The sequence below is a fragment of the Strigops habroptila genome, chromosome 4, assembly GCF_004027225.2.
Source record: "Strigops habroptila isolate Jane chromosome 4, bStrHab1.2.pri, whole genome shotgun sequence".
Taxonomy (NCBI): domain Eukaryota; kingdom Metazoa; phylum Chordata; class Aves; order Psittaciformes; family Psittacidae; genus Strigops; species Strigops habroptila.
The window spans coordinates 64846875-64861281 of NC_046358.1; the positions used below are offsets into that span (position 1 = coordinate 64846875).

The 14407-nt window shown below is 39.4% G+C and overlaps 1 protein-coding gene across 7 annotated transcripts in view; it reads right to left on the reverse strand.

Moving 5' to 3' along the window:
- Positions 1-14407, reverse strand: part of NAV2 (neuron navigator 2) — a 404040-nt gene that overhangs the window by 39127 nt on the left and 350506 nt on the right. For 5 of the 7 annotated variants that reach the window (XM_030482681.1, XM_030482680.1, XM_030482677.1 and 2 more), the window contains 6 exons: positions 11991-12282; positions 10368-11070; positions 5962-6429; positions 4866-4931; positions 3571-3615; positions 1232-1392 (listed from right to left, as the gene is read on the reverse strand). In XM_030482681.1, the coding sequence (XP_030338541.1) occupies positions 1232-1392; positions 3571-3615; positions 4866-4931; positions 5962-6429; positions 10368-11070; positions 11991-12282 (1735 nt within the window). The remainder of the gene's footprint in view (positions 1-1231; positions 1393-3570; positions 3616-4865; positions 4932-5961; positions 6430-10367; positions 11071-11990; positions 12283-14407) is intronic. The other 2 variants (XM_030482678.1, XM_030482679.1) reach the window with 1 other exon arrangement.

Here is a 14407-nt window from a genome sequence, read left to right on the forward strand (position 1 = left end):
GAAAATCAGAAAGAAACAGAAAACATTTGTTCAATGTAGCACTTTCCAAATGCCACTTAACTTAAAGACAATATATCTACTGTTAGGGTTGATTTATATACCTAAACAAACTGCAAAGGCAACTAAGTGATATTTAATCAGTGCACCAGCGATGAGCACTACCAGAGCTTTAGGTGAGGTTATTTCACCTTCTGATACGTTCAACTAAAATCTGTGATGCTTTATGGATCCTGTCAATCAACTTTTACTGTTTTCTTCATTTAAAAAGTGTTTCCTTTTATCAATGTAGTATCCTTTTATCAATGTAGAAAGAATGGTGGTTATTTTTGAATTAAAATTCTTCTGAGTAGGAAGGTTGGAACTAGATGATCTCTAAGGTCACTTCCAATCCAAACCATTCTATGATTCGATGAAACATAATTATTATATAGTATTTCAGACTGAGCTTTATACAATTGTCAAAGAAGCTATCTGTAAAATACAGACAAAGATAAAATATCTCAAATTGATGAGACTGGCACATATAGTAAGTAACATTAATAAACAGGGTAAGCAACATCTTAAGTCCTTTAAACACCCCAATGTGTGATATTCACAAATAGCTCTACCAAATAGCTCACAATTTATGTTAAGGCATCTGATTATCCCCAGAGAAGTATTTTCAAAGAGTTACTCCAAGTATGCCACCTTTGGGCATACGGAATCATAGAATCACATAGTCAACTAGGTTGGAAAAGACCTTTAAGATCAAGTCCAACCATTGCTCCAGCACTGCCAAGTCCACCACTAAACCATGTCACTAAAGGCCTCATCATGGTTTGTGAACACTTCCAGGGATGGTGACTCCACCACTGCCCTGGGCAGCCTGTTCCAATGCCTGAACACCCTCCTGGGGAAAAATGTTGTTCCTAATATCCAGTCTAAACCTCCCCTGGTGCAGCTTGAAGCCATTTCCTCTTGTCCTGTCACTTGTTAGTTGGGAGAAGAGAGCAGCCACGTGCTAGCTCCATCCTCCTTTCAGATAGTTGTAGAGAGTGATAAGGTCCCCCCACGGCCTTCTCTTGTCCAGAAAATGAGATAATAATGCTAATTAGTCACACGTTTCAATGAACGTGCTTCCTGAGGTTGAATGAGGGACTCAGAGCTGCTGGAAGAAAATGATACTGTGTAATACGCTGTTTTCAAGACACATGAGGTATTGCTATGATTATTCAAACAGAAAATTATTCACCTAGCTGTGAGAAGTTAAATCTAGTTCCAGAGGGTGATGTTATGCTGGATCCAGATGAAAAAGGGGAATTGCCAGCAGTATCCTGAAGTCCTCCCGCTGAATGGGAGCGTAGCCACTCTTTAGAATCGTCTTGATTACGGAGCTGGGAGGATGGAGCATACCTGCAAAAACAGTTACTTCAGAATGGTTGACATTTATTTATTTAAAGTAAAAAAAACCCCTACTGTGAAATGTCACAAGACCTGGGGAGGGAGAGAGGGAAAGAAAGATGGTGGAAGAATGCTCATGTGAAATTTAAGGATTAAAATTATATAAATCCAATATAACTCTGAATTAAGGAGCTGCTCCAAGCTGTTTTTAAGCTGTTCCTAATTCATTCCCCCTCTCTTTAGAGGAAACACCCCCCCCCCAAACTCCTTTCCTATGGCTTTGGAAGTAGCCAAACCAGTAGTGAACAAAAAGCTACAGACAGAACTTGTGCACTGTGGCACTGTAGAGTGAAAAACAGGGTATGTTACATATGTATGATGTAAAAATAAAGCCATAATATGGAAATCCTTTCCTTCCCTAAGGTTATACTAAAATTCTATCACTAGTTTAATATTTTGGTACATCACTAAACTTATCTGGCTTTTTGTCATATACCCAAATTCAAGTCAACAAAGCCATTATCAGATTTTCAACAAGCTGTGACCCAATCATTCATATTCCAGAGACATGAAATACAATGGCCTGTGGAGGTGTATCCCATTTAGTTCAAAACTAATAGCATTAAATCATCATAGAAGAGACGACGTTTAGCCTTTTCTGAAAGCAAAGAAAAAAGCAGAAACATTGTCTATGCCAACATCAACAGCAAAACACCCACTGGCTTTGGCTTAAGCAAAGTTTTAAATCTGCTTCTGTATATGCCTGAAAAATAGGGATGTTACCACAGGTGTTATATGAAATATGTGATAGGATATAGGTATTAACAGAAAGAGCATCATGGAAACACTCATCTGCTGATGGATTTCAGTGCCTGTCTTATGCTCTGCCATCTGCTTTTGAGAAATACTTCTGAGTTCCTGGCTCTCCTTCCAAAAACACTTGAAGCCTATTATTAGTTGATATTATCTATTTAATTAATTAGCTTCCCTCCAACTAAATACTCTACAGTAAGATACCACTTATGAAGACAGTTTTAAATCCATGTGAACACCACAATAATTAACATTGCAAAAACTCAAAACTACTTTCAAAAAATGCTTTCATTCATTCTGCTGCTTATGCCTCAGCACTCAAGCAACAGTCCTTGACTATCTGCATCTCTTCAACTTTGCACATACATCAGTTTATTAAAAAAGGGGCTTTAAAAAGTCAGTTTACTTTAACACACTAAGGAATTCTTTTTTTCAGCACTAATACCTACCTCTTCAGCACTCAAATGTTTGGGTGTTAAAAGAGAGTCCTTAGTTATTAGAGACATACTTGAGAACAAGAGAAACATTTTAAACCAAATGCCATTTTAAGAAAGGCTTTTAGCACTTGGCTTCATGGGCCGAAGAACAATGTGTAAGGCACAGAATAAATTACAGCTTCGATTTCAAGGCATCAACTCAGTGATCCCAGAAGCTGTATTAAGCAATTCAGAAGCTATAATTTTCTAAATTATCTAAGATAGCTTCAGTGAATTTTGCAGCACTTAAAGCATTTAACTAATATACCTAACGTTGATTATCTTGCTAGAATTGCTTGGATTAATGGAAAAATCTTTTTTCAGTGTGTTTTTCTCATGTTAGAAAACCTTACAGATATACAAAATGTATGAGAAGACAATTGCCAAAAGTTTGTTTGGGGATTTTGTTTTCTTTTCTAAAGCAGTAGAAGTTATCTCTAAGAGTCCTGTATCTCTAGGTATTCTGAAGCAAATATTTTTTTTAATTACTACGTCCAATCTCATCCTAAAAGGTTTGGCAGGATATTGAAAATCTTTTCTACTTGTATATCAACACCAAGGGTCCTGGGTAGAAAATTATCTCAAGCCATTCTTTGTAATAGCCACAGAAGCTGCAAAATGATTGTTTTCAAGTCATGCCAAGTGATGGTTTATGAGATGCTTTTCAGCAATTTGCCAGCAAAAGCCACTGTTCTTGCTCAAGCGGAGAAGGCACTGGATTTAAAAAAAATTGTCACAGTGGTCAATGCCTTCTTTGAGGATAAAAGAAAGAATAAAAGAAAGAAAAGAAAGAATATTATTGCCACCTCTTGCAAACTGTGACCATCATCACCACCAGCCACAACAGAAACACAAAGCAAACTCCAAACCCACAACAAAAGCCGTGTGGAAACACCAATACCTGAGTCCCTTCTTAGGCAAAGTGTTCCTATCAAGATGTGGGTCGCTGCAGAAAAGTTAAAAGAAAAGAACTTCAGAGAGGAACAAATGGGAAGGCATCAGATCAGGATGAAGGACGTACAAACATCTGCATCACCTTTTCAGAGGAAAAGGTGCTGGGGCCTTCCTACAGAAACATGCAAAAACCTCCTTGGCCAGGTGTGGATTTGCACAAACATGCATTTGGTACCATGCCAATGAATCTCATCTGTTCAACAACATGATTTCACTATTTCTCCTACCCACAATAAACAAAAATGGCTCTTTAAACGTCAGGCTTAATCCTATGCTTTTCAGCAGGCATGAGGCAGACTATTTGTGAAAACTGATGAGACTCTTCAAGTCCAAACCACCTTCCTGTCATTTCTTTCAGCAGACACCATTTAGGGAATGCAGCTAATTACTGTTACGCAGCTGCAATGTATAGCAGTAAAAGTATTGAGCCCAGACTGTTTCAATTTCCAAATCTCAGCTTAAATTCCATTAACAAAGCAAATTGACTCTATCAGTCATCCAAACCTCAAATATTTAAGTTTATATTTTCACAACTGGTGAACCTGTAACTAAGCAGAATTTGTTAATTTGTTTTTTAAAGAAAATATCCAGAAAATATCTGCTTAAATGAATTCATTTCATGACAATCCTCATAGCTAAATTACAGCATGGGACTAATTAAAATCATAGCAGTGAGCAAAAGTGAGCTAGAATGTTTGGATTTGGGTCGTCTTTTCCTAATTTTAGCATTCATCTTTAGAAGGATGGGTGTACCCAAGTCCCTGTTGAACACTCATGAGGCAAACTGCAACAGAAGACTGACAACACGGAATGACATGGGGACTTAACGACAAAAACAACAGGCCTGAAAGGCAGTGGGAAAAGCAGCATGCCAGAGGAATGCTGATATGCTAGTGAGAGTTTAGATTCGTAGAAGGAAAAAAGGGCAAGATTTTCAAATTGCCTTTGGAAAAGAAATGAGGGGGGGAAAAAACATACTTCCCCCCAAATCAAAAGATGTTCCCAATAACAAAAGCAACACCAAACCCATGCTAACTCTGCCATTCTCCAGATTGATTTAGGCAGATAGATGAGGTGTTTGAGGGGACTCTCACTGGCATGTCTTTGTGTCAGCTCACACCTGAACAACGAACACAGCAGAGGACTCAAGTGAGCACAGTCTGTCACAAAACAATTTGCTTCACTGAGATGGGCAACAAAACCTACAGCCTTGTGCATACTTCTGTCCTGAGACAGCGTTACCTGTCCTGTCTCCTGGGCAAAGTATTTCGGCAGAATTTGGGGCTAGCAGCAGGGGAAGAAAGAGGGCTAGAACCAGTCCAACAAGACAGAAAACAAGAGAAGGAATATTAAAATGAAAAGAGAACAGAAAGGAGTTATAATAAACCACAAACAGAAACCCAAACTCTCAGACCATTATATTCAGCAGTAATTTTCTCCATTCAGATGCAACTACAGAAATGTTGCTACCTGACTGTGTAATGACACATCAGGATAGAGCCGACTTCACATGCTTGCAAGGGTACTACTGCTTTCTACAAAATGCGTCTCAAAGACCATGCACGGCAAGTCATTGTCTGGTTTATCCCAATGTTAGCTCAATGTTAACACAGCTCTGATGTTGAAAAAGCAATCCTGTTTCCTCCTCCCTGCTCAGTCTGTTCCCAGCTCCTACTCTGTGTGTCCACACAGATACTGATAAATCTCACTGTGCAAGGAGTGGGGGAACTGATCAGTCTGAAACACAATTCACATGATCATTTTTCAGTTGGATCCATCTCCCAGTCGGGTTCACTAAGCATTCACATGAATGCCTGTACCAAAACATTGTAGGGAACAACTGGAGAAAGGACAGGGCAGCAGTGAGAGGCTGAGAAGGGATTAAGTGACTAAGGAAACAGGGACATCTCTTTTCGGCATGACCTCCAGTTTCAAAGCTTATCAAATGTTAAAAACAAGAAGTTTAAAAAGAAACAGTTGGCTTCTCAAATCAAAATAACAATTCGATGGGTGGTTTTTTGAATATCACTATCAGATCAACTAACAGGAGATCTTTTTAAGGATAACAGACGATGCAAAATACAAATATTGGGTAGAAAGAAAACCTGTCATGTTGCTACCACAGCAAATTAAAAACCTCATCTGAACCCATCCTCTTGCTCTGAACTGGGCTCCTTGCCTGGAATGATTTCTTTGTATGTTCTAATAACACTATTCAGTATCATCTTTTGAGAAGCACAAGTTGATTTCTATCTGCAGCGTTGGCTACTGCTGCCAGGTCTTCGTTCACATTTGAGATACAACCAAACATATGGAAATGAGAGAAAACCCCACTAACCTTTCAGACAATGTGGTCTTAACACTGTTGGTTCGGACAAAGGGAGTCAGAGAATCATCTTTAGAGGCTGGAATCAAGCCACTGGAAGAGTTATGGCTCAGCCCACCTCCACTGCTCAGAGAGATATCAATGGATTCACAGCTGGTATGAAGACTGCTGACAGACTGATATCCAATGCCATCCTTGCTAACAACAGAAGAGCTACTTGCGTTGGTACCCCAGGTTAAACTGTTGGAAGGAGCTGAATGTGCTGAACTGGGACTAGAAGCTAATGGAGATTGGTTCAGATCTGTGTTTTTACTATACAGGGGACTGCTGCCCCCACTGCTCAGTATACCACTGCCAGATGGCGAATCCAGATTACCCTGCTGGTTCATGGTAGCATGAGGATTGGAGATGACTACTGAGTTTTTCATATTTTCAGCTGTTGTGATGGGAACTTGCTTATTAGGCTTGCCACCGAAAAGTCTGTAAAAAGACAACATGAAAAAATACATAAAATGGACTATGAAATGCAAGAGTATTTTATATCTAGACCACATATCTTCTTAGCTTCAGAAAACCAAGATTAAGTAAATGATTCTAGATTGGACATATGCAACTATAAATTTATGAATCCCCCTGTTTTCACTCCATCTCCAATAAAGCCCAGAGATAATTATGAGAGCTTCAAATCTATCTTAGGTGTGTCTACTCTGAATCATGGAATAGTACTTTCACAAAGCTAAAATACAGCTTCAATAGAACTAAAATACAGCCAGATCATCTTCTGCTCCTTTAAGGAAAAAGGATACCAGAGAAACACTGCACCGATTAATTTGAAGCATGGAATATTACAGAAGTTGAAAGCTTGCCCAGGTAAATTCTGTGCAAATCACCAAATGCTCTCTACAGAAGCAGCATTTGTTGTGATGTAACAAGAAAACTATGTACCGATATCAAAAGTAGGTTTGTCTCATTTCAGCCAAGATGGCTGGAAACTATTAATTTTTGAGTGTAGAATGAGATTTTACCCATTTTGGCACCTGGAACCGGCTCAGTAAAAGATTAGCTGAGTGCCAGAACTAGTGCAAGGAAGGGGATACAAAAGTGTGGTTGGAGAAGGATGACTGCTGCATGTCCAGTTTGCATCACTGCTGCCTGTGATACAGCTGCACTGCCAACGAAGAAAGGACTTCAGTTCTCTCATTAACAGGCAACAGGAAAGTTCTCAGTAGTGCAAAGTTGTTTTTCTTAGAAGTAAACACGCTTCAGAATAGATTATCAATCATCCTAGGACTGATCCTCAAAATTATGAAGGAAGCATTATCTTTCGACTCTAGCTGCAAACATCCACCCCAAAACATTGCTTCTGTTTCTGCCACCTGGCTCCAGCAACTGCCTTTGCAACCTTAGTTTTCCTCACACATACCTATATGGATTTGCTTCTTTCTTACCAACAATTTGGAGTATTGGGGATGAAATCTTCCAAAGGGGGTATCTATCAGACTGTAGGTCTCAGAACAGAGGACTACAGCACTTCTATAAAAGAGCTCCTACAGATTTACAGGTGGGTATGCACCAAGCAGAACTTTCTATGCTTTTGAGTACGCCCAGGTTGTCTGTACAACCCATGCACACTAAGGCACTTTGTCCAACACTTCTCAGAAGCACAAGCCCTGCAACAAGCTGGGCACCATGCACACACGTGCAGTAAGCCCAGTGATGCCCACAAGCACTGTACTTACTGCACAGATGCTACCTGCAGCTCCAGAGTACCTGTGCAAGATACCTGTAACACATCGCAAGTGGATGGCTGCTGTTGCATGATTGCCACACAGCACCTGGACAACACTGCTGGATCAGGCTAAGATGCACATCTATATTTATCTCATCATCCAGCATTGCTCTGTGCCATGATCCTCTCAGCACCTGGTATAGGCAGACATTCCTGGTTTACCTGGACATGACACCATGCCTCACTGATTAGGAGACACTGACTTAGACAAGTCAGTCTGAGTGATGAAACCCATTCCTACAGGGATTTAGAGACATTTTGAGTCTAGGGTTTATTTAGAGTTAATCTCATTAGAGTACGAAGGAAAATGTCTAACTATGGCCTGCAGTGGCAATACCAGTTTAGGGTATTCCTGCTCCTATGCCATTGAACTGTGGGCACTGTACTCTTGTGAGATACAATCTTGGAGCTTAAAAAAACCCCAACCACCCACAAAACAATTTTACAAGCTGTTTTTAAGCTATGCAGCTTCAAAACCTCAAACTGCTTCACAGCCCTCTAATACAACTGAAAGGATGCTGCACTGTGGCACCAACAGAAACATGTTGCTGCTGCAGGCAATGTCTGGTTGAACCACAACCTCGTAACAAAACACATTCAGATGTGGCCTGGAGAGCATTCCTTTGAGTCCAGAGAAAATCTAACTCAGCAAGACAGTCACATTAACACAGAGATTAACTCTGGCAGGATATAACCTACAAAGAAGGATATCTGCTTACTCCTATCTGCTATTACTGACATCGATATATCTGAGCTGGCTCTTGAGTCATGCATGTCTCCCATAAACAGAAAAGCAGTGTATTACATACTGCAAATTACTAAGACCCAATTTAATAATAAAACATATCAATATAAATGATGGTTTTACTTAAGGGACATGCCCGGTACATAATACTGGAGCTAAAGGGAGAACAGGCTGTCTGAGAGAACAGACAAAGGCCCCCATAGCAGAATTACAGAATTTCACTGTTTGTGACAGCATAAAAGTTACATACATTTACAGACTTACACGTAACTCCATATCATTACAAAGATATGGTTTCTAATTTATTGGATAATAATAAAAAATTCACAGGGCCAAGAGGAAATATGCAAAAAACATGGCCAACTCATCTAAACTGACTCTGAAAATTAAGCTCCAAATCTGTATTCCCATTCTAGAAAACAGTAATAAGCAGACGAGGCCCAATTCAACATTAATGCATTTTGATATGTGACAATTTAGACAGTCTGGTGACAAACCAACAGTGAAATCATAAATCAAAGGAGAGAATAGTGAAATTGAGCCTCAGTGTCTTCTCTTTGAAGTTTCATGTATTTCTAATTTGGACTTGATCTTAAAGGTCTTTTCCAACCTAGTTGATTTTATGATTCTAATTTAGCATTTCAATTACATAGCTAGCAATGTGGCTTTCTAGTAATAAAAAAAATTAATTTCCAATCAAATGTCAAGATTAATGTGCCTGAGGCTTGCAACACTGAAAATCTGCATGTTTCATGGGGAGTACTATAGAAATTAAATGTCTATTGGAGTTTTTCTCTTTAAGTAGACATTAATGGAAATCAAATGTTCTAAAGGACATGGCTTATCTAATGATAACTAGATATAAAGTATCTGGAATTACCCTCAGATAGGCTCTTTAAATAAAGCCAGTCACCTGAAAAGAAGCAGTTTATAACTCTTCACAGCATTAGCCTAAGATGCCATCCCAGCCATTATGCTTGCATTGGTGCTTCAGATGGAATGGGGCTTTCTCACATCACTGGAAGCAGGATGATGTAGCATAACTGTATGGGTATTATGGGTGTCAAGACAAAATGAAATGCAAAACACTGCAACTTGAAACAGACAAGCTCCTTGATGTCAAATTCCACTGAAAAATAATATTAACGGAACCTTTCACCAGTATCAAGGCTTTGATGCACACTGCATCAACAAATTAATTCCTGACCAACTCAGTGTTAATGTTAAGATAATGTGTGGGGTAGTTGTGGAGAAATAGACCACAGAGAAGATTTTTGTTTAAAAAAATATAAAAATAAGAAAATTCAACCCAACTTAGGCAGTAACTCTTCTTAGGGTTCTTCTACACAGGTGAATAACCTGTTGTTGAGTCCCACAAAATACTGGCCTAATGCAGACAGCTGAAAGATTGGTTTGGGTTAGGCATGTGAATCTAAGTATGGCAGGTCAATTTATGCTGTTGTCATAATGGAAATCTGAAATACTCTCCTATTGTCAAGTTCTAATTTGATCCACCACTGGAGTATTTCCAGGTTTGTTACATACACATTGGTGCAAGAACTCTTCAGTTACCTTCATGTAAGAAAACTCTTATTCCTTCAGCATGGATGAAGCCTTCAGATATGATTTTTGTAACACACTCTTAATCACAATTGCCAAACTTTTCCTCCCCAAATGTTCAATTTTTGCTGCTGTTGCGTGATGCACTGAGTATTTACAACACTGGCCAACCTGTTTATGTGAAATTCAATGGAAATACAAAGACCTTGATGCAGGACACTAAATAGTAAGTGCTCCACACAACACAGCCAGGCTTGGCTTGGAGAGTCCTGCTCATTCAGCTTGGACTAACATCATTGCACGATCAACAGATTCAGTGCCTACCTGCGCAAAGTGGGAGAGGCCACATCGGGGTACTTGGCTCCTTGCTGGTGAGTACTTTGAGCTCCACTAGAAGCAGTCTGTGATGCAGGATTCACTTTAACAGAATTACATGAGGCCACGCTTTCGTTGTCAGACGAAATCCCTTTCTCTTTATCAGTCTGATTGACTAATCCTGGCAGAGAGTTTCCAAGGATTACCTTGGCAGGCTCTCTCATTTTTGGGACAGGCAACCCCGCTGACTTGCTGCTTATGTTGGAGTCTATGCTACTTGTGCTAGATCTATTCCCAGCTCCACTTCTGCTACTGGATTTACTGGGCCGGGGTAAACTACGATACTGAAGATTAGTTCGGGCACTAAGTGCTAGGTAGCCATCATCCTGGTTCTGGGAGCCATCCACACTAGTCTTCCGACCAGTGGTCCTACCCATGAGTCCGGATGACTTTGGGATTTTTCCCAGGGTAGCTGATCTACTGGTGATCGTTGCCCCACTGGCAGTGATTATAGTCATGCCTATGGCTGACCCGCTCTGTTTCTTAAATCCAAATGTATTAGCATTAGCAGCAGTTGTTCTAGTGTTACTTGTGGGAAGCTTTTTGGATTCATCACCACTGCTGCGTCCTGCATCTGATGGGGAACGTTTAACATGTCCAGCTTTAGGAGATAGTCTACCCTTTTCTGATACCTTGGCGTCATCAGTTTTCCCTACAAAAATAGAAAAAGAATTCTAATATTTAATGACTTGAAAAACATCAAGCAAATGATGAAACTCAAAGCAGCATGAAAAGCAAAAGCGTGCTAGCCACCAAAGTGCGGTTAAAAGTTATGATCTAGTCTGCACTGAACTTACATGCCACTCTAGTGAGTTATACATGCAGACTTGCCAGAGAAAGTATGTGGTGTGTTTGCCCTCAAGAATATGAAAAGCAGAACAGTGTTATGCCATAGTGACAGATAAGAAGAAAAAGTGTTTCCCTCTGTAGCTACCATAGAGCAATCCTCTTTTATCATTAGACAGAAGTAGTGTTAGGCCATTAGTATAATATTCCTACAAGACATTGTTCAAGGAAGTATCTAACTTGAACTTTTTCATTTACAATTGTGTACACGACCAAACAAGAGCAGAGGTATTAACTTATATTACTTGATTATGCAAATTCAATCAATTTTCATTCACACAACTGTGACAGCTAAAATCACTAGTACATTTCTAAGAAAAGCCAGAACTAAATACTGTTTAGTATAAATTAACACGCTGGTTTAGTATAGGGAAAACCAAAATCTCCTTAACCACACATACTGTATGTTCTCACAGTTAACCTTGACTTCAAAAGCTGAAATTATACTATCTATTCTGCATATGGCAATACTGTGCCTGATAAATAGCTCAGCTTAAGACTTGAGTTGTCATGAAAACAACTTCCACAGTGTATTAATCCAAAATATGCATTTTCAAATGAACGGAAATAGAAATGTGGACATACAAGATGCTGCAGAGGTTAAAACAATAACTAAAAATAAAGACAGCACTACCTGAAGTTCAGGTTCTGCCTCTGGAAAGTATTTAAACTGTTTTCATATTGAACACGCTTTTTGGCTTGTTTCTATCTTACACCTTTTCTCACCTGTTCCAGGTGTCTTTAATGTGCCTGAGGTGGTTGAAGGTTTAGTCCTTGGTGTGGTAATGCCAACTTGAGCTGACATGCCCCGTCGCCAGGAGCCCGTCTGTGAAAGAACAGTGTTCTTCCTACCAGAAGTGCTTTTATCAGATTCATCTGACACATCAGAGGGATTCCGCCTCCATTTAGATCCTGGCTCCATTTTTATGCCACTATCAGATCCTCCGTCTGATTTCTTGACTTCATCACTGGACCATAAGGAATTCCGCTCAACCTGGGAATGCTTTTCTGCATCAGTCTAGGACAGATAAGGAATTGCAAACACAACCTTCAGAGCAAGCCCTTCTTTTAAGAAGCTTCATAAATGAGAACCATCAAATGATTCATCAACTCAGCAGTCATTTCTAAGTACCAACAAACATAACATATCTTTGATAAAGAAATGTCTCATAAAGAAATGAACACTAGCAATGACATATCTTTTTAATATGCTAGGGAAAAAATACAAAAACCTCCTAACAGCCATGCCCCTTAGAATAAATAAAGAAAAAAATAAAGAAAAAATCCACTTGATTTATAAAGGACATATTCAGCTCCATGACATTTATAATCCTCCATCTCAAATTTCTGATGAACCGTTTTACTACAATGCCAAAACCCCCTTTCAAACCTGTGCAGCCAGCTCCCCTTTGTTCTTGCTGCTTTCCTCTCTCTTGTCTAGCAATCTGATCTCCAGAGCATGAGGAGGCAGCTTTTTGAACAGATTTTAAGATGTGGAATGCTGTTCATTCTAATCTAATGTAGTAGAAGGACACCCATGAGCTGAAGAAAAATGAATCCCCAACAACTTTCTAGCAATATTCAAGAGTGACTTAAATACATATGTTACCGTAGTTTTTAATTCATGTTCAACTCTTACACACCGTTTACCCTATTTTTGCACAGATTGCACTACCAATCCTTTATGAAGAATTTTGCAAAGCTCATTGTCAAATACAGAATTTTTTCATAAGCAAGCCTTTGCCTAGTTCTCAGAAATGGTTACATCTATTAGCCTATCTAATTGTTTGTAATGTATTCCTCATACATTATCATTTTCTATTGCTAACAATTATTCCTGCAGAATTCTACTTCTCCTCTCAAACGATGTTGATTAATATGGGCAAAATTTGTAGTACCACAACCTATTATTTTGTGATCAGGCACAAATGATAAATATCCACACATTTGACTGTCTTCCACACAACTCCCCTGGCCCCAAAACACAGTTGAAGTGTTCTCCAAACATCCCAGTATCATGAAAGACTGACAATTCAACACTTGATCATAAAGCTCCCAAGGAAGAGGTGGCAAATTCTGGTAAGATGCTGGAGTGCCATTTCTTCTCTGCAGCCTCAGCAGAAGATGAATGTGCAGTAGCATCACTTAAAAGGATATTATTTTAAATACCTCAAAGCGTTATAAAGCCCACAACCTTTTACTCCTTTTGGATAATCAGAAAAACACAGGAAAGGATGCGTGATCATTTACCATGATTTCAGCAAAATTATCTATTTTATTCTTTAAGTTCCTAAAGTTTAGGAGTTTCAAGCTTATGACTTTTCCTATCAGATGACACCATTAACATGAAAGAATCTAGGGGAATTGTGGTTTAATTTCCTCTGCTTTTTACTGTAATTACCTTTTTTTTAAAGCCTGAAAAACTAGTTAAGCAATCAGTATTTGAAAGATGACACCACACATCACAATGGTCTTACTTTAGTCACGTGAAATAGTGAGGGCCTGTGTTATTAGTTTGCATATTGAGTCATTACACTAACGACCATCTGCTGAATTATGAATTTAGACATTATTTTCTTGTGCTTTCCTCATGCTATGCAAATGTTGTTTCCCTGCCTCTCCATTCAGAAAGAGCAACTCAGCATAGGCTTGAATAAAACACTGCTTTCTAACCTCCTTCTTTTTTTTATGGCTGCAAGTTCTGAGGATGATTATCCTTCTAGTTAGGACCATTGGTAAGTGTGCAATAAATTCACAGTGTGACTCTTTTGATGTCCTGTGTTCCTCTAAAATCATCATTTCATGCAAATGTCTCTTAGATTTATGTATCATACTATCACAGAGTGGTTCGGGTTGGAAAGGACCTTAAAGCTCATGCAGTTCCAACCCTCTGCCACAGGCAGGGACATCTTCCACTAGACCAGGTTGCTCTGAGCCCTGTCCAGCCTGGCCTTGAACACTGCCAGGGATGAGGCAGCCACAGCTTCTCTGGGCAACCTGGGCCAGTGCCTCACCACTCTCATAGGGAAGAAGTTCTTCCTAAGATCTCATCTCAATCTCCCCTCTGTCAGTTTAAACCCACTCCCCCTCATCCTGTCAGTACATTCCTTTTTACAAAGTCCCTCTCCAGATTTTTTGTAGGT